The sequence below is a fragment of the Antedon bifida genome, chromosome 6, assembly GCF_963402885.1.
Source record: "Antedon bifida chromosome 6, ecAntBifi1.1, whole genome shotgun sequence".
Lineage (NCBI taxonomy): Eukaryota > Metazoa > Echinodermata > Crinoidea > Comatulida > Antedonidae > Antedon > Antedon bifida.
Genome location: NC_136231.1, coordinates 751,821 through 772,568, shown reverse-complemented (window position 1 = coordinate 772,568; position 20,748 = coordinate 751,821). Strand labels below are relative to the sequence as shown.

The 20,748-nt window shown below is 29.0% G+C and overlaps 1 protein-coding gene across 1 annotated transcript in view; it reads right to left on the bottom strand.

Moving 5' to 3' along the window:
* LOC144845835 (zinc finger MIZ domain-containing protein 1-like) overlaps positions 1–20,748 on the bottom strand; it is a 105,834-nt gene that overhangs the window by 44,979 nt on the left and 40,107 nt on the right. Inside the window, exons 4-6 of the mRNA XM_078703284.1 lie at positions 19,952–20,042; positions 17,924–18,037; positions 17,090–17,195 (exon numbers count right to left, since the gene is read on the bottom strand). Of these exons, the coding sequence (XP_078559410.1) occupies positions 17,090–17,195; positions 17,924–18,037; positions 19,952–20,017 (286 nt within the window). The 5' untranslated portion in view covers positions 20,018–20,042. The remainder of the gene's footprint in view (positions 1–17,089; positions 17,196–17,923; positions 18,038–19,951; positions 20,043–20,748) is intronic.

Below are 20,748 nucleotides of genomic sequence, written 5' to 3'. Positions count from 1 at the left end.
AATATGTGGAGAAATTGAGGCTTCTTCAACAGCAATATAAGTGATAATAAAAAGTATTTCAATTGTTGAAACTATATAAGGGCAATCAGAGAGCCCATATGGCATATGAAAATGACGTGTTCCCATACAGCTATGAAACAATCCTTTAAACCTTGAAAATCGGGCAACGCCTTTTTGAGTAAGAAAGAAAAGAAAGAAACAAACACACACCTGATCAACCACATATAGTAAATAAATTGAATAAATATGTAAAACAGGTAGTAACATGTTTTTTAAAAAGTCAACGTAGTTCAAAACTTACAAGGATGATAGAAAAGGCAGAGAACAGAGAAATGGTAAGCAAGATAAAAGGAACAGTTATTTATGTTCACAAAACTTTCATCATGAAAAAGTACTATTGTACCATATATACTCTTTACACATATGCAAAATGTAACAAGTTGTAACCAGGTTTGCATAGTGTGAATACAATGTTGTGGAAAATCTCAAACACAGATGAGAGGCTTGTTTTTGTTCCAAGTTGTTACTGCACACATGTTTATTTCTCTGGTATTAAACTGACCAATCAGTGGACTTTCTTCTGTTCGTGTATTCATGTGTGAAAACACGTAATAAGTAAGGAGATCAAACCTGGTTAAAACTTGTTACACCAAGTTTTGAAGATGTGGAAACTACCAATGTGGAAACGTAGTATTTAAGGCAACCACTTTTAGACAGAAAACAGGATTTGGTATTGTGAGTGAATAGCGACAGCATGTGTGTTCACACAATATTTTTTAACTATACCTCTAACTAAACAATAAATGGATGACGACAATTTGTCTGTCAGATTTCAGTCTAGTAAATCAATGACGGTTGTTTCAACTGTAGATCGTGTTCAACAATTGCTTCTCATTATAAAACTCTTCTACAAAATCAATCTTAACTATCTTAATTATCAACAAAAAGCATAACAATAAAACACTTTAAAAAAGTTGTCAATTTAATTCTGCCATCTCTAAAGTGAAAAATGTAAGTTACAGTACTTTCACTGAGCTTTGGTTTTCTTTTATTGTGGCTATATATCATTGAGTCAAAAGTATTTATTCATATATCTATAAATGTATGTTATATAAAAATTCAAAGGCAAATTACTGAGAAAAAAATGACAATTCTGTACTGTTCAATGGAGATACAAAATAAAATAAGCAAAAAGCTAAATCAAAACGATAAAGCAGCCAGAAAAAAATCGCAGAGCTTTTGGATAACACTAACACAATTTTATATATAAATATATTAGTCACATTTCAACAATTTTTGTTTAATTGTTATTTTTTTTGTTTATTTAGTTTTATCTACATTACAATAAATACTTGTTTCCAATAGTTTCAAATACCTGATAGTCTTGACAATTCTCCAATTTGAATACAGATTTTAATTATTTGTTTTTATTGAGTTTAATTTTGTTTTGATGAAACTTATTTTTATAAACTGTATTGGTAATGTTAGAATGCACCGTTTTTATAAGCTGCTGACCCAAAAGTGTTACTCGAATGAGACAGTTTAAAGTTGAATAATAGTGGGGGAAATTACAGTTACAAACTCACTTGTAAGTAAATGTCTATTATTATATAATAATTGTTTTAATGAGTTACCTACTGAGAGTAAATATCTCATTTAGCCATATGATAGCCACAACATACAAATGAAACAAAGCTAAAGAAATCAAGTGTATATTGCAGTTTAATTCCTTATTTACAGTATTTAACTGCATTATCATATATTGCAAAACAACTTTTGTTGTTAAGATTTTTAACCTCTGCAGGTGCAAATATCACTGTTACTAGTAATTTGTATCAAATGTAGAAAACAAGAGAAACAACTATTGACTTTGTAGCCATTATTAATAAGAAGTTGCATTTAAGTACCTGAATAGGTTAAACAGGGATTAGGATTAGAATCTACAAACCTTTTGGTAAACAAATGTCACTTGCTTTAATTTCAATAAGTTCCTGTAATCTCTATTGTCAACACATCCCTCTTTGCAGGCATGTTTTAAAAGTGGCTTAATTTGTTTGTCATGGTTGGTCCACTTAACATTTTCTCTATCTTTAAATGTGTGTAATACAGTAATAACAAACCTTTGATATTGCTATGAAGACTTAAAGCTCTTTAAAGTTGTCAGTTTTACATTTTAATAAAGCACTTTAAAAATGTATATTTGGAAACATTTTCAAGTTTTTCTACACCTTTATAAGTACAAGACAGATTAAAAGAAAATTGTGAAAAACTGAATGACAAATGAATTTTGCAATATCAATTTTGCAGTTTTTGTTTTTTTTAATTAGAAGACAAAAACAATGAATAAGTATATTTTTTTGAATGCCATATTAATCAACAAGCATTGTAAAAATTAAATATCTTTTATTTTAATTTAAGAAAATTAAAGTATGTATTATAAGTCAAACGAATAGAATTTAATTTAATTTATTTACTCCAATTATTATAATTCATTAATCAGAAAAAAACTAGTACATTACTCCTTCAATACTTTCAATAAAGAAATATTTTTATTTATTTTTATGTTCTATTGATCTAAATAAAAGCTGACTATATTGTATGCAAAATGTTAATTGTACAAAAATATTGAATCTATTCTGATGACCAAATTGATTTTCAAAAATATTTTATAAATGAATTTGAGTACCTCAACTAAAATTTTTTTAAACAAATAAGTAAATCTTAACCTGTTATATGTGTAATAAATATTAAAGGGATAGATAGTAATTTTAGTAGCCAACTCGTTTGAACGCGGTAAACAAAATTAATTAGCAACCACAGCAATTAGCCACAAGTCTAGATAATTGTGTTAGATATTTAGCATATGGAAACATATTGTTTACACTGACTTATCAACCTCGCTTATGATTTAAACTGACAAACCTAAATACATCATCAACATCTTCAATGTAATTAATAAATTATGGAACCGTCCATTAATAAATAGGGTAAACTAAACCAATATCACTTCAATTTAAGAATAACATTCAATAATAGAAAATAACAAAATTCCAATAATTTCTGAAACTCATTTATTTTTTGACACAGGACCATATAAAAGATGAAATATAATTGATCTGATTGATTAAAATAAGTGAAATATTTATAAATAGAATTATTTAAATTAATGAATTATTTGGTTAATTCAACATCTAATTACTAACAAAGACCTTTTCACACATAAATTGCAGCAATATTACATAAAAGTTAATGCTGCAGTAATTTCAACTATTTATTGTGTGAATGGGAACAATAGAAAAATACTTATTTCAGCATTTGTGTATTACTACGCAATATTACCGTCTCACAACTCTGTGTGAAAGGGGCATTAATTGAAGGGAGAATCATTGTAAAATGTAATTTATCACACACTCATAGATATCCATCAAGTGCTGTGCTACTTTCAAAATAATTCATTGTTGCCATCAATAATGTAGACAATTAATTAACCTATTATTTCATGAACTACATATTTTATAATTATGAATTAATGAGATGAAGTATCGTTATGACAGCGATATCTACTAAACTCATTAACAGAATCAGTAATAAATCTACTATCAACATACTTCAATAATTTGAATATATCAAACACATAAATTAATATCATTTTAGGGAATACAGAATATTCTAGATTGATCAGGTACACCTAATTTATTTTTAAAGATTTCTTCAATTTACAAGATAGTGGTTTAATACCTTAGTATTATGGATGGGTTCTCAAATACTGTAATTATTGAATATTGTGTTTTTCAATATGTTACAAGATAACATAATCTGTATTTGAACGTCATAATGTAAAAGAAAATATTAATTCATAACAAAGAATTCTCCTGTCGATATATTTCATAATTTTATAGTTGTCGTACAAATTACAATAACAATAAAAGATATGTATAAAATAGATTGTACCGTCCCCTACAGCAATAATGGAGTAATCTAAAACACTATTGTGCATGTTCTAATAAATGAGAAATGCTGATTGGCCGTTTAACACACAAGACAAAGAGTAAATGCACGCACAATCATTTCAACCAATTTTCATAATTCATATTACTACGTCAATGCCATAAACTCCAAGGCACTATGTGATTAAATATTGATTCTAGTGGGTGGAACAGAATTTATCATTTTGAATAAAAGAACATCATACAATTATATTATCTTATTTCATATAGAAATGACAAATGATTTTATTTTTGTAAGGTAATCGTTTCTTAGACGATAATTAAAGAACAGATTAGTTCGAACTTAATTAACATTTACAATGAAGATATAAAAAAATTACTTTAAAAACAGAAAACACTTTCAATGCATCATAAATTAAAAAGTGACAAGTTTGGAAGGAAATACTCAAAAAGGCATATAAAATTAGCATTTAAAGAATTTAATTTTTCTTTTCTTTTTTAAAGATGGTTGTAAAAACATACTGAATTCAGGTAAATTACAAAAGGAAAACAAATAATTAAGTTAACAAAACAAAGTAAAGCTAAAAAAAAAAAATGATTCATTAAAAATGGTATAAAATAATATAATTGCATATTTCTGTATTATAACAGCACTAACCCAAAATTTGTTTCCCTATCTTTTCTAAATAACTGATGTTTACGCTGTTCGAGCTTCGGCACCTTTTAAGTCCCATTTAGCCATTTCGCTTTTTAGACCAATTTATTTACGACGGCCAATTTCATAATTCTTGGACATATTCTGTACGTCATAATCGGGTCCCAGAATGGTCATCTTGAAATGATCGCCGTCCATTGGACAGATAAACCCGCTACTTTTATTTTTTATTATATCTAAGATTTTATAACAGACTTTATTCAATGCAAAGTAGTAGCATAAAAAGTCAGTCATGTGCCAAGTCATTGTTATAATATTTCAAAATTCAATTATTGAACAAGCAACCTTTACCCCTTGAAACACCAGACATATCTTAACTTCTACACCACAGACCTCCAACAAAGCTACAGAGCCTAAAAGAATGCCAGCCATCTCAAACTTGTGACACCAAGCTCCTTTACTATGTTCATATCTTCCCTACATGCAATAGTGGTGCTATAGCTATCACCTTGGCAACCAAGTGACATTAGAAACTTGACCCATAACTAAATTACTTTGACCTCTGGCTTTGCTACTCTTTAAAGGTCAAAATGATTTTGATTTCTCCTTCATGAAGAACATGATAAGAATTACAACATGCTTGAAATTTAATAACTTTAAATATGTTGCTAAAAATCACTCAAACTGAAATAATTACATCATTTAAAGTAGAGTAAAATATGTTCTCTAATATTAAAAACTATTTAATTGCTAAATTCTTCCCTAGGTTCTATTCTAAATTACGGTATGTATGTAAATCTTATTTTGGTCAGTCTATTGTTTTTTTTAAATTTCATACAATACAGTATATATCTTTTTTTGTTTTTAAAACTTTTTTTTAGTTCCATCAAAATTAATAAAAATGTGTTTAATAAATAATTAAAGTTTAGTCATTGCTACAAAAGCTGTTTGTAGCAATTAAATTTAATGTTTTCTATCATAAAATTTTAGGGCATCTTAATTACACTATAGAGATAATAAATTAAATTGATTTTAACACCTTTTTTTATTAGAATAATTTTCATTTTGGAATGACAAAAAAAAACAAAGTTGGTGATAACATTTGAGTTCTAATTGGTGCCAGATTTTGAAGTAGTCAATAAAAATGAGATGGCAATATGTGTCTTTAGGTAGGAAATTGTATCTATAATATTTAGCATGTACCTGCAAGGCGTGAATGTCAATGGGCTAATTATTATTACAACATAGTAGAATTACTCCCCATTGAGCTTGCTGATGTGATCCTTCGGCACACTTGATATTTGTATTAATGTAAAGTGCCTAGGGGCCATAATTTACAATGTGCGTTAGGGATGAATGATATTATTATTAAGTATAACACTAAGTACATTGTACCATAATTAGACCATGAAGTGCATTGCCTAATATTCCCAGGATACTGTGTACAAATCTATGGCCATGCCGATTGAAGATTCATCTATGGTATTTTCATTGTTTGGATAGTAAAGCATGTTATTATTCATTTAACAAGATTTTTATTTAATTTGATTTAAGGATTTCCTGTAAAAACCTTAACTTTATCAATATCAAATAATATAATTTGTCTGCTGTGGCCATGCCGATTGAAGATTCATCTAGAGTATTCATTGTTTTGATAGTAAATATTTATGTTATTATTCATTTAACAAGGTTTTAATTTAATTTGACTTTATCAATATCGAATGATATACTAGGTCTGTTATGACTATTCAATTTGGGGTTTTTAGTTGAATTTATTGTAATAAATTTTTTTTTTTTTTATTAATTTTTTTTGTACAGAAGTGAACTTGATTAAAACTACAAAAGTCTTATTTTATTATCTTCATTTTTTTCATGTTTTTTGGGGGACAATACATCTTTAATATATCAATTAATTATAATAATAATCTTAATAATAATAATAAAGATTTCCATATTGTCAATTACCATATTGACTGGTATCCAGCATTTTTGTACTTTTATTATTTTACCAACATTCAATAAAATACAAAAAAAATATAACACCAATCAATAAATAATCGCTTATCATCATAGTATTTGCTACAATTACTATTTTAAGTTATGTAACAGTTATTACGTAAACTAGAGCCTTCAATAAAGTAAAATTAACATTATTATCCAGTATAATTTTAGCCAATCAGAGGATGTGAAGACTTCCTTTACTGAATTTTAAAACGCCTTGGAGACTTGAATGCAAAGATCTTCACAATCAATTAATTAGGTTCTCTTCTACTTAAAAATTCTAGAACCATCAAAGCTTTTTGCATTCTGACCTTGCTGTAAAAAGCAAACACAATTTAGTGGTTTATATGAATGTAATTATTGATGTCAACTTGATTTTGAAGAAAAATTATTGTTTGACAAAAAGTGATTTTAATATTTGCCTAAAATGTAAGATTATTGTGATTACTTATTTTGTGTTATTTATATTTTGTGCCTGTATTATTAACTCTTCACCTCTCTCAACTTTCTGTAAAAAAATTAAAAATAATTTGTTATCATTTATATTTTTTGTAATAGTTTATGAAAGTAAATAAATAAATTACGTTGAACTTGAAATCATTGTATTCGAACTAGACATTTTTAAATTGTTTTTGTCATGACCTTATTTTCTTATCTTAGCAAAAAGAAACAAATGTCAAACAAAATTCATAATTACACCAATCTTATCATTATTGATATCATCACTATCCTTATCACCATCATTATCTTATCATCCTTCTTACCATCTATTGCTATCAATATCATTATCAGCTATTATCATTATCACTATTGTTATCACCTTTCCATGCTTATCACCTTACCATCAGCATTGTGGTACCTCTATCTTCATCAACATCATCACAAAGAATAATGACTTATGACTAATTGTCATCAAGATTTAATATCTTTATCACTATTCTATTCAATTACCACATTTTAATCAGTATCACCCATCAATATTTCTCATCTTCATCACCAATATCACAATTTTATCTATTTATTATTTCTTTTCTTAGCCAACAGTAAACTCAAAGTTCACCACAGACAAACAGCACACATAAAATACAATACAATACAATTATTATACTAATATTATGATGTTATCTATTCCTTCTTAATAATACAACACAACTCATCAGAAACTTTTCATCTTTTGAAATCCATTTAATGCCAAAAAAGAAACTCATAATTGGATGAGAAACATGCTTCATCTAAACTCATCATTTAGTATGATTCTTTAAAAAAAAATTTCATTTTCTAAACATCAGCTAAATAGTTTACATCTGAGTGATCAACAACACCTATTCCCCTTCAACGCACAAATGTTATTATAGCAAAGTTGACGATATGCCAACAGTTGCTATGGTAACGGACTCATTATGATCTGAGGCATTTCGGCTCAGGTAATCGAGTCCAATATATAATTACTAACGCTATTGCCTGCTTGAATAAGTCTACAAAAATTATACAATGAAATCAGAATAATTTGTATGGCATTTTAATGTTTTGACTTATTTGCAATTTCATTAATATAATTTAAAGCTTAATCTTAAAACTGGTTTGATATCTGAAATTATTAGATAAACTAATGTAAGGACAATAAAAATACATTATTATTATGAACATTTAAAATACATATTTCCTTATATTTAAAAATAAGAATCTTGCCTGTATCATCTGTATTTACTTCTTTTATTTAATATCATTTTTTCGATACCTTTTCTCAAATGATAATAAATTTTTTTGTGAAATATAAATTATTATTTTAATAAAAATAACATTTGATGTTTCTAACTATTTTGGGTTGGTGCGTTTCTTGTGGTTTTAGCATTAGGACAGTGTTTATTTGGAGGTTACCTTTAATTGGACGTGGCCTTTAATTAGAGGTAGTGCATAATTGGAAAAGGTATTTAATATAGGAGGTGGAGATGGGGTTTAATTGGAGGTGGTGGTCCTTATTAAAATAAATGGTATTTAATTGGAGGTGGTCTTTAATTGGAAGTGTATTTAATTATAAGTGGTCTTTAATCGGAGGCTGTAGTTAATTTTAAGTGATCTTTAAAAAATGGTGTTTAATTTGAGATGGTATTGGAGGTGGTCTTTAATTGGAGGCTATATTTATTTGTAAGTGATCTTTAAAATAAATGATGTTTAATTTGAGGTGGTGCACTTTAATTGTAGGTGGTTTTTAATTGAACATGGTTGTTTTTTGGACTTTAATTGGAGGTTTCCGATGTGCCTGTTACTTTTTAATATAATACAAGGATTGAAATTAGTTTATAAATAATTTGAGTCAAACAGTATGTTAACTTGATTCCCTGCCCTTTCCGTCACTAACCATGACTGGACAAAATAGGAAAATACATGGGCACTCCCAGTTTCCTTTTGATGGGAATTGCATAGGGAACTAGCTATTTTTAGTGGCAAAAACATAAAAAAACAAGCTGTGAAGAAAGAACACAAGCAATAAAGAAAATACATACTATGTTATTCACATATTAAATCTTGCAATTTTTAATTTTACAATAATTTACATTAACAACGATCTGTCATTGATTATATACTTTTTATTTTGTTTGATGCAAATAGTTTTTTCAATAAACATTGTTGTTGATGTTGTTTATTAGTTTCCACAAATAACACATAATCTTGTTAATAAATCTTTAAATATTTATAAATATGGATTGTGGTCACAATAAGTCTTAGAAATAGCAGAGGCCACCAAATAGAAAAAAACATTACAATGATTATTAATTATTTTAAAATGAATAAAGAAAACAAAGTTGAAGTATATTTTCAATTGATAGACACAGTTGTTATTGCGTTTATTGTTAACAAGAATACTACACGCCCTCGTGTGCAATTCTAAACGAACAGAAATAATGGAACAACCATAAAATGTAGATTGCTGGACGATTGTATTTTATTACCCTGAGTGCATTTGCTATTAAGATTCAGAAAGGATTTTAAACCATTAACCGACTCTACCAAAGCTGTTTAAAAGACACTTGCAATGAATATGTAAACAGTCGTATGATGCGTGTGCAGCATGTTCGAAGCAAATGAGAAGAAAACATCCAATTACTAATGCAGAATTTCAACAATTTTTTCACGTAAAAATTGATAGACTACAATTGATATCTATATCAGTTTACACAACATAAAAATGAGAAAACAATACTCTTATTAAAGTACTATAATAAACATTTTTGTAATGACTTGTATTTGTTAAAATGTTTAAAGTAATTTTGTTTAATTATTTCAATGTATATTCATAAATAAGTCACATTTTACCTACATATTAAGGCCTGAGTAGCAGTACAGTATGTGTGAGTACCAAGTTTCTTCTTCCAAGAAGTATATTTTTAAGTTCAATCAATTTTAAATCATGATATATTATTTAATTATATAAATAATGCTTGTGTATTCTAGGAGATTCATTTTTATTTTAGTACCCATTCCCAAATATACTTATAACATACTTTACAATTACTTAAAAAAAATATGTTGCACCCAACCTGACTAACCAAAAAATTGATCAAATCTAGATTTGTCTTTTGGGATATTTTGTAATTAAGCAATGAAATGTGTAATAGCAATTGTATGCATAAGAGAACTTTTATTTATTGATATAAAGTTTGCGATGCACCATGTACATTTAATTTCGCCATGCAAACCTTCAAACAATATATATTTTTTTTATGTTAAGACACAAAATCACAAAAAATAAAAGCATTTGGCTGACTGTTCTTTTTTAAAGACCTTAATGGTTTGTATGTGGGATGACTTGGTTTGTTATGAACACACCCCTCTAGGGCTCAGCAATAATTTCATCCCTGATTCCAATGTCTAATCCAAACAAAGAAAACAAAGATATCTAATAACAATAAGATGTGGTATCTACGAGTATTAATATCAATTTGCTTAGTACAGTCTTTTAAAGTCTTAGATGTGGCGTCGCGGTTATTGACTTTCATATGATACCTAATCATAAATAGTACACAAAATACATGTAACAAACACAAACAATTAATTAAAATTATACTATGAAAAGCATTTTCTTTTTTAAGATAACAATGTAGTTGTCATTATCTCCCTGAAAAACAAAATGTTTTTGTTGAATAGACCATTAGGTCAAATAATTAGTATTTACTTTGACTAAAAATTGAATAGGGAAAAAATATTTATCCAAAACCCAAAAAAGTGAAAAATATATTATAATTTTAAAACTTTTTCAAAACTACAAAATGGTCTGTAAAAGTGTTTATTTCATTTATTTATTTTTTTTTTTTTAATTAAATTCTTTGTGTATAATTTTTTAAACATTGTTTTATACTTTGTTTCTGCAAACAACATAGAAAAATACTTTTTTTTTTTTACAATCTAAACGTTTCTTCTTTTTTTTTTGCATTGAGAGCTTGCTTATATGCGCTATATAAGAACAGACTATTATTATTATTATTTCAACTACCGTATTGATTACGGAGTGTATGTAAAACATTTGACTGTATCATTAGTATCAATAAAACATTCAAAACTTAAAGATACGTATCATAGATAATGTATACTTATTATTCATATTGTGTAACATCAGATATTAATAACTAATAGATAATGTAAGATATTAAATGGAAAAGTCCCTTACATTACAAATGTTTTATCACTGATAAATAATGTTTTGTCTTTTAAGGCGAGCGAGTGCGATCACTCGCCTAACACACTCCTAAACTGCCCTTGAAAAGTGCGATTTACAACACGCTTAAATTTGGTAAACTTCTACACACCAAAATACAAACAGCACACCTACAGCACCCCTGAATGTATTGAGGAGTGCAATTTGTAGCACACCTATAATTTTCAAAAGACAAGGCCCGATAAATAATGTTCTGATCAAACAAATTGAATAATGCACTGCATCACAACAGACATGGACAAAAATGATTATTAAAAAGATTATTAAAAGGATTATTATAGAGAATTCCACAAATATATATATGAATAGTGGAGTTGTAGCTTGGTGGCTAACATGCTTGCCTTCCAATCCCAAGGTCCAGGGTTCACTCCTGACCTATTCAAAGGGTTTTAACTGTTTCTACTACATTCTCTAAGTCTCAAATGAGACTAGAGTAAACCTCTGAAAATGGTCAAAGATGAAGATGTATCGATTTGATCTGCACAGAATTAAAAGTTCTGTTATAGTTATACTACTACTACTATTCAGGTATTCTACCAAGCAAATGCTGCTACTGACCGTGAATGATTGAATTGTGGAGAGGGTGAGGGAGGATATTTTCTCATAGTGTATAATATATTTAATTAAGATATCCCTCATCTTTGCCCTCTCTGTGAAATGAATGTGTGAAGTGAAGATGGCTAAGAATTACCAAACGAAAATGTGGTAAGTTCGGCCATTTCTAAGAAAGCACAGGAAATTTAGAAGATACCCCTTTGTGAAAGTATCTGCCTCATGGTTTAGGAAGAGATAGTACCTACAGAGTTTGGTTAATGATATAGATATGGTAAAAACGTTTCAATTTATACAGTATACACAATAATTTGCTTAGAATATTAATTTCATTAAAAACATTACTTCATTTCTATTGAAATTATCAAGCAATTTGAATTGTTATAGCTAAAAAGATTATCAAAATTTTACAATTTAATACATATTTACATTTACACAAGGATAACAAAAAAAGGCAAACAAAAACATTTAAATAATGTACTGTAAAACACTAGACTAGTAATACTACTTTGTGAATAGTATTTACAAATCATGTAAAACACATGAGTCACACACTAAGACAATTGTAAGATGTCAATTTGTCTATTAATCACTCATGTTTCTATAAGCAATGAATTGACCATCTACCATCTCCCCTTTAATACTGCATATTCCAACTGATGTCAAATAATCATGCTAAATGGTTTAACCTCTCTCGGAATTATTGATTTTCCAGGTAAATTTAAGTGTGAAGATAGAAGGTAATTGATATAACAGCCATATACATAACCAAGTCAGATTCTGTTTAATCCAGTTTGTTTTAAAATGATATTAGTCTACTGCCCTCTATGGTATTTGTAATGAAAACTTACATTTTGGCTACCTACAGGTTAACTTTACAGAACAGGGTAAATGGTTTTAGCACAGACTGGTTTAGCTAAAAATACAAAGAAACTAGGCCAAAATATATTGACTTGACAAGAAGTGGCGGATGTTTGTACAAAGTTTATAGACCATGTCTGATAATTGAAATGGTTTACTTTGAGATGATGTCTGCATGTGTTGAAGACAATAATGGGCCAAGTGTGCGATAAAAGTAAGGAATAAGAAATACGGTAGCTGTTACCGTAACTATCTTAGCTATATAATTTGGACAAGGAAGGCTTTATTTTTTTTCCAGTTTTTTTTAGTCCACAGAAAGACAATAATGGGCCAAGTGCGCGATAAAAACAAAAGTAATTGAATAAGAAATAGTTGTTAAATATCTTAGCTATATAATTTGGGCAAGGAAGGCTTTATTTTTGTAAAGTTTTCCAATAAGTTAAAAAAAAGTGTTATAACATTACAGCCTGTTGTAACAGTCATCCTGTGAACACCTGTTTAAAATTTCCGAATTCATCTTGTTCATTTAGCTGATTACCTCTACAACTATGGAGTAGCCAATAGGCAGCATGACCTGCATTACGTTTAGCCTTGCAGCTACTGAGGGCTTTAGCCTAAGAAGGTGAAGTTGAATGCATGGGGGACCTATGTGACCGGATGTCATTTTATTACCTATTGTCAAAACATAGTTATACTTTGTGTCAAAACGCTCACATTATGCTTCCTTATGAGAGAGTAAAAGACTTTCGTCAGTAAGAAATACGAGTTTATATATTTTACGTTCTGGTACAACCACTGAAGCAGTTACGTTTTGAAAACTGGACTCAGACTCAGAGAGAGGAGTATTGTGTGAATCAAAACATAATATGCATTTAAACATTCTTACTCCATTATCATAGAGTATAATGTTTTTATCATAACTTTTTGCCATCAATAAGTGAGGGAATCAACCCACTTGTCTCGACCAATAAGTGAGGGAATCAACCCACTTGTCCCGACCAATAAGTGAGGGAATTAACCCACTTGTCCCGACCAATAAGTGAGGGAATCAACCCACTTGTCCCGAAAACTGTAACTTTATGATTATTGTACTATTCACTTATTGTTCAATTTCTATTTTAATTCAACCCTTGTGCTGTGAATTTTTAAGGTGACACCTTACAACATAACAGTTTCCTATAAAATTATTGTTCAAAAAGGAATTTTAGTACAATAAACACGTTTCCAATTCTAGTGTCTTAACAAATTCATCATTGGTGTAATACTATTTTAGAAATAAATTCAGAAATGCAATAAACTGTTCTAATAGCTTGTTGTTCTAGGGTGCATTATTTTGTTGATAAAGTTAATATAATTGATTATCTATTTATTTCTGTCTTTTAATTTCAGTATCACAGTAAATTAAGTAAACAAATGGTTCATACAAGAACAATGGCACTTGTTTTTTTTTTATTCCTTTTAATTTCATTGGTTATTTTTTTCCTGGAAGAAAACAAATTCTTATCCAATATTCAAAATAAAGTCATGGTACAACATTATGAAATATACAGATTTATTATTATAATCTGTATAGCTCATAACACAAAGGGCTTTGACATGATATGAACAATGTACAACCTTAACCTGCTTGTAAATCATCATATATTCATTGAATTGAGATAAATCCAAGAACAACTGAATAAAAACATAATGACATAAAAAGTCAATGTCATACTCCAATGCTGCTCTAATGAATTCAAACCAGAAGCAATCCAGATACCATTGTACAGATGAGAACATACTGTAAATTTAAGAATGCTTAAAAGGTTAGAACAATGTTGCAGAACAAATATCATTTCATTTATATAGAATAGAAAATAAAACCCCTAAAACACATTAATATCACTAAAAATACCTGTAGTAAAGGTGGGGGAGGGGGATGAACATTTTAAAATGTTAAAAATTGTAAAATGAAGTGCTAAACTTTACTATCTATCATTATCATTGATTTCGCAGAATGATACATACAATACCAATTGTTATTTTGTAAGTAAGAACCTAAGGAGACTTATTTATTGGTTCCAAAAAAAAGTTGGAAGATCATAAATTTCATACATTAATATACATTTTGAAAAGATATCATATACTGAATTCTAAATAGAGCTTATAATAATGAGTTTGAACCATGATGGTAAAGTTCACATATTTTTGATACTTAAGAATTTCAGGTATGCAAGATTGTAGAGAAATTGAGTTGCAACAAATTGCTTCATTATGTGGTGTGTATTTGATTTAGTTGTGTGTGTCTAACAATCAAAATAGTTAAAACTTTTAATACTATAACTTTCAAATATTGACATTTTGTAAAGATGATATGAATTTAAAATATTTTGTACATGTTTATAGTTGTATGTTTCTTTATTTAGAAATTAATTTAAGTTTTAGATATGTCAGGCTGGCTGGCAAGTAAGGTCTACAAACAGCAAAGTTTTGGCATCTAAATGGAATAGAAGAAAGTGCTAAGAGGTTATGTTCAGATCCATGTCATATTATAATTAGCGTCATAACAGAAAAGTGTTCAGACTCAATAAACTAACACTTTCGTTAGAAACTGAATGCAGGAGTAAATTTGATTGGATGGAAGTTAACATTTTGGATGCATGACTTTCGTATCGTAAGCGTCATTCAATAATCTTGTACCTTGAGTTGCCATAACGAAAAAAATATCATTGCCGTTAGAGGTGGCTTCCACTAATCTTTTCCTGGTTCAGATATGGAGTTGTACACCGCGTACAATAGAAAAGCATATCTCCGTAGGTCTGAACAGGCCCTAAGTATGGTGCCATTATTTTGTGGAAGGCTGTCCACATTAAAACTTTCTTTAAGTATATGTTCTACCTTAGTTACAGGCCATAACATGAATCATGGTCTTAACAAATGTAGGGTTTCCTTGATTTAAAGGACTGAACAGTATTGACAGATTGATCTAAATCGTTAGTCTAGGTAACGGTCTGGGTACACAATCTACTTGAACCTGATAAAATCAAGAATTATTTATTAATCATACAAAATATTAGTGTGTGCATCTAACACGTCATCCACATAAAACATAAAGGTAAGGTCTGGTTCACATTAGGACATAAGGCATACACACCACAAGTAATTTGACCAATCACAACTGACGGATCATTTGGACTGTCGCTATTGATTGGCCAATATTGCTTTTTTTGCATGTACGACATCCTTGTGTTGTTCCGTCATAGTACAAACCAAAACAAACTGGAAAAAGTAAATCTAAATTGTTTCTTTGAAAAGTATGTATTGATTTGTACAAAGATAGTACAAAGGTTGGTTCGTTAGGTAAATATGTCTACGTAGTAAAACAAGCCTGGGTAACACATTAATTGCCTACAACAAATAGCGTGTGACATTTACACAAACATATGTATTAAAAAAAAACGTTTACTATTCAGCACTAGCTCGAAATGTCAGTAGTTAATATATTTTACATAATTGTTGCTTTTCTCAATAAAAATATTCATTTGCGATGTACAGCCATCTGGTATGCAAATCACAAGGAAAATGAATATTACAAACAATACCTGATAACTAGTATTATCAACACCTTATAACCTATCATACAACCCTGTCATATAATCGTATAACATAATCCCATCATCTACTTCAACTACCTCTCTAAAAGTTGTAATATTTCACAATTATCTAATAAAACATGAAATATGATCCGTTGCATGCAATAGTAAACTATCTACAGTACAAAGCCCATGTAAGTTTATACATCAATTTGTACATATGATTCATCAAGATGTCCTGTGCATGAAATATAGATTTGTTCATGTCAATTAAGTCTACTTTTCATCTCATATTCTTACTGGAGTGAAGATAAACTCTGAAATTGTAGGTTGTCAAATGTCTAGCATGTAGAGGGAGGCATTTATATCCCCTACTGTATGGTTCTCTAATTTACTGTACTATGACACTAAGACATTTTTTTTAAATGAAAATTTAAATGTTATAGGTCAGGTTGGAATGCATACAAGGAGGAGAATAAGAGTAATGAATTGATATTAATAATTTGTAATACTTATAATGCCAAAGTATGAATTAACGAGATATCCATGGCACAGAATTATGGCTTGGCAAGCCAACCTTTAGCACGCACAGAAAAGATCCAGATCTTCACAAATGAGAAATCATCACTTACTCTTTTGAATGTTCTAACTTCTTTTATGTACACGTGCCAAATCTAAACAACTTTACAATAACTCATCTGATTGATGAAGAACATAGAAGGAAACCATTTTGTATAAGAACAGTGACTGGTCTAACAATTAATTGAGAAAGAGAAGCTTTACTTACCAGCCGACTTTGGTGAAAACTTTTCTCTGTGTGATGCGCACACAGCAAGGAGTCGATACCCAATATCTAAATCGTAACCATTTTTTGCAGAGACTTGACTTACAACCTAAAATCAGGAGGGGAAAAAGCAAAACTTATTAAGTTAAATTCAAAAGATAAATTTATTAGTTTAGAGTTTAAAAACATCTGCAAATTCTACTGTACTGCAGACATCAGCATTGTGAGGACCGAAGTTATCACAATTTTGTTACATTGTATTAGGTTGTGTTCACACACATTCTGGATTATCTTTTTGGTATAATCTACCAAATTAACTCCATCAATACCTATAATTATGGCGCTACGTTTAGATGTGCCCATGTGGTTGACCGATTAGTATAACATTGTAGAAGAAATTCAAGGAACTTTAATCGTTTCTTAGCCCTGCTTCGGGAGTGTGCATGAGCTACTATTGGTTTTTCCAGGTAAAATAACGAAATATGCTCAATAAAGTTCTGGCAAAACCCACTTTTAGCTAAGATTTGTCTGTAGTTTAAAAAGAAAATGTTGTTTATATTAAATCATGTACCAAATGACAATGCTTTATTCTAAAAATACATATATTATAAGATTAAATTAAATGGCTCTATTTGAAGTATACTATAATAATAATAGTATATAATAATAGATTTATAATAATTACTGGCAGGCAATGGATATTATTTGAAGAAAAATTGAATAAACAATGTTTTATGTAAAATTTATTATGGTTCTTAATATCAACAGCGAGTTATGTTAATTTGTGTACAGTAATTGAGGGGTAAGGGAGAAATACATCAATAGAAGTAGACATACAGTTAAACACGCAATAAGCGAGGCCTCAAAAGATGACTGAAATGCCCTGGGATCTTCACACCATTCCAACAATTCTACTGCTGCGGCCTGGAATGTTGATATGTCACAAAGTTGCTGGAAAACAGATAAATATAAAGCAAACATTATTACTCTTAAAATAACTTTAGTAAAGTCATAACTTAATTGAGATTATTATGATTGACATGAATTCAAATTGATCATGTATTGGAGAAATGATGAATGACATGGCTGGCAATATGACATTCATACAACATTATAACTTTTTACAGAACGAGTACAGAAGAAAGTAACATTCAGCAATGAATCAACAGTGAATAACTGTACCTTTTACAAAACCTTTCCTTCAAACTTATTTAATTCATTTCAAATTTTGTTCTAATTACAGTACCTCTTAATACCTTTTCTTGTAGAACTGACTAAACTTATCTAAGAAAATTATGGTTTAAGCATTTGTATTAATACTATTTGTACTGTGTGGAGGCGGGCGGAAACTTTATTAAAGTCTTCCATCCAGCCTAGCTTATTTAATTTCAACACATTATCTACCCAAGAACACTCTAGGTAATTTTTTCCCACCCACCTTTAACTTTTTACATTCACTCAGAGTAATATAAGGCTGTTAACAATATTTATTCATACAATAATTGTAAAATGTAAAAAGATCAACATTAATAATCTGCATATTGGACTCGATGCATAATGCATAAAAAAAATGTTTGATACAAAAGCATAGCAAACAGATAAATAGATAAATGACTTTAATTTCAACATTTTATTGCACAGATTTACATTAAACGTCATACTTATGTCATCACCATGATGGTCAAAAGGCCATTGACATGAAATACCCATTGAACATTAATGAATATGTTTGTGAGAAAGAACATTATAGTACTAGACAAGATTGAGCAAGAATCCAATGACCTCCTGGCCACTAGTGAGTCAGGAAGTTGTGGGTTCGCTCCCGTCCAAGTCACCTTACTTTTGATAAGCTATGATTCAATGATTGCGTCTGAATACCATCATAACTGTCAACTTTGTGTAAAACATCTGCTTTGAATGAAAACACTACACTCTCGGCAAAATAACAAATTTATCTGTGAAACATTTATAGTTTTTACACTCAACGGTTAGTAGAACCCCTAGTTTGTGAAGAATTAAAACCATTCATTAATTCATCTGTCTCGTCATCTCATTAAACACAACTTGGCAAGGAATAAGGTTGTTAAAGAAAATTTAAGAAATTGATAGATCAATTTTTACTACCTAATTTGGTTGAAATATAATGAAACCTCAGGACAAAAAGTAACAATGTAAGTTTAGCTTATGATGGGAAAAACAAGATAAAGTGTCAACTAAACACATTATGCATAATAACTATTATCTTTACTAATATAAATTTGGAATTAAATTTCTAATGGACCTAAGTAATAATCGTACTACTAATTATCTTTACCCCGATTATTTGCTGCATGATTTGAAATACAGTATAGTACTACAGTAATAATAAAAGTGTTTCCTTCACAAATTATCTCCAATTAGAGACCACTTTTGGTTACTTAATAAACATAAACTATAATGACTAATTAATTAAATTCTAAATAAGAACTAATGTTGGTTACTCAATAACCTTTAACCTATATTGACTTAATTCTAATTAGGAACCAATGTTGGAGTCTTAATAAACATAACTATAGACTTAATTTAATTCTAATTAAGGACCACTTTTAGTGTCTTAATAAACCATAGTGACCTAATTTAATTCTAATTAAGGACCACTTTTAGTGTCTTAATAAACCATAGTAACCTAATTTAATTCTAATTAATTCATATTTGATGACATAGTAAACATAAACTATGATTATTCGTTTTTAATTATAATTGATTAATCTAAATTCTAATTAGGAATCTAACCCACAAACTTAAAAGTGGAGATTTATTATATTCTAATAAACTGGATAAAGACTTTAAATTGATAACTTGAGCAGAAGTGATCCAAATCCTTACCTCTTTAATGCATAGGAGTCTGTTGTTAGTCTGTTGGATGTGCCTATCCATAGGAGGTCTTATCATTATGCTTCATTTGTAAAATAAAAACCTATAAAATATAATAAAACACTTTAATTAATATTGTTACAAACATCCATCTTATTTCTTAACACTGTATGAAATGCAACGTAATCTTCAAATCCAGAATAGACATTAAATTTAAGGACAAGGAAAAGATTTGAACCTCTGACCTTAAAATTGGTAAGTCTCCAACAATGAAAGATTATAGTTTTAATGGTTTTTCAAATTTTGATCTTCAATTAAAATTACTTTTAAGTAAGGACCAGATATTATTTATCTATCTGCAGAATTGTACTTTATTGCAGCTACAAACTCCTGGACTAAACACTTACAATAAATTTAAAATATCAACCTTTTCTTTGGAAATAATTAACAATAAAAGAATTAGTAAATATCTTCAATTTTTGAAAACATTTTGTAAAATAAAAAACTGTCATCGCAACATAATTAGATTTGCGAAATACCTCACATACACAGATATAAAAAAATGAAACTAACTTTGATATTGAACTAGAAATCATTTCAAGTCTAGATTCCTCTTATATAATTCAATCAATTACAATGTCGAGTAAGCCTTTTCACCTCTGCCGCCAACTTCGTTATCGTTGACAGAAATTAGATTTTCTTTACAACGATAACCATCAGTAACTGGGACATTGTACTACGGACAGTGATTCACAAGCAAGATCTATCCGTGTATATTTCCTTTAATAACTGGTTTTTTTTCGTTCTAT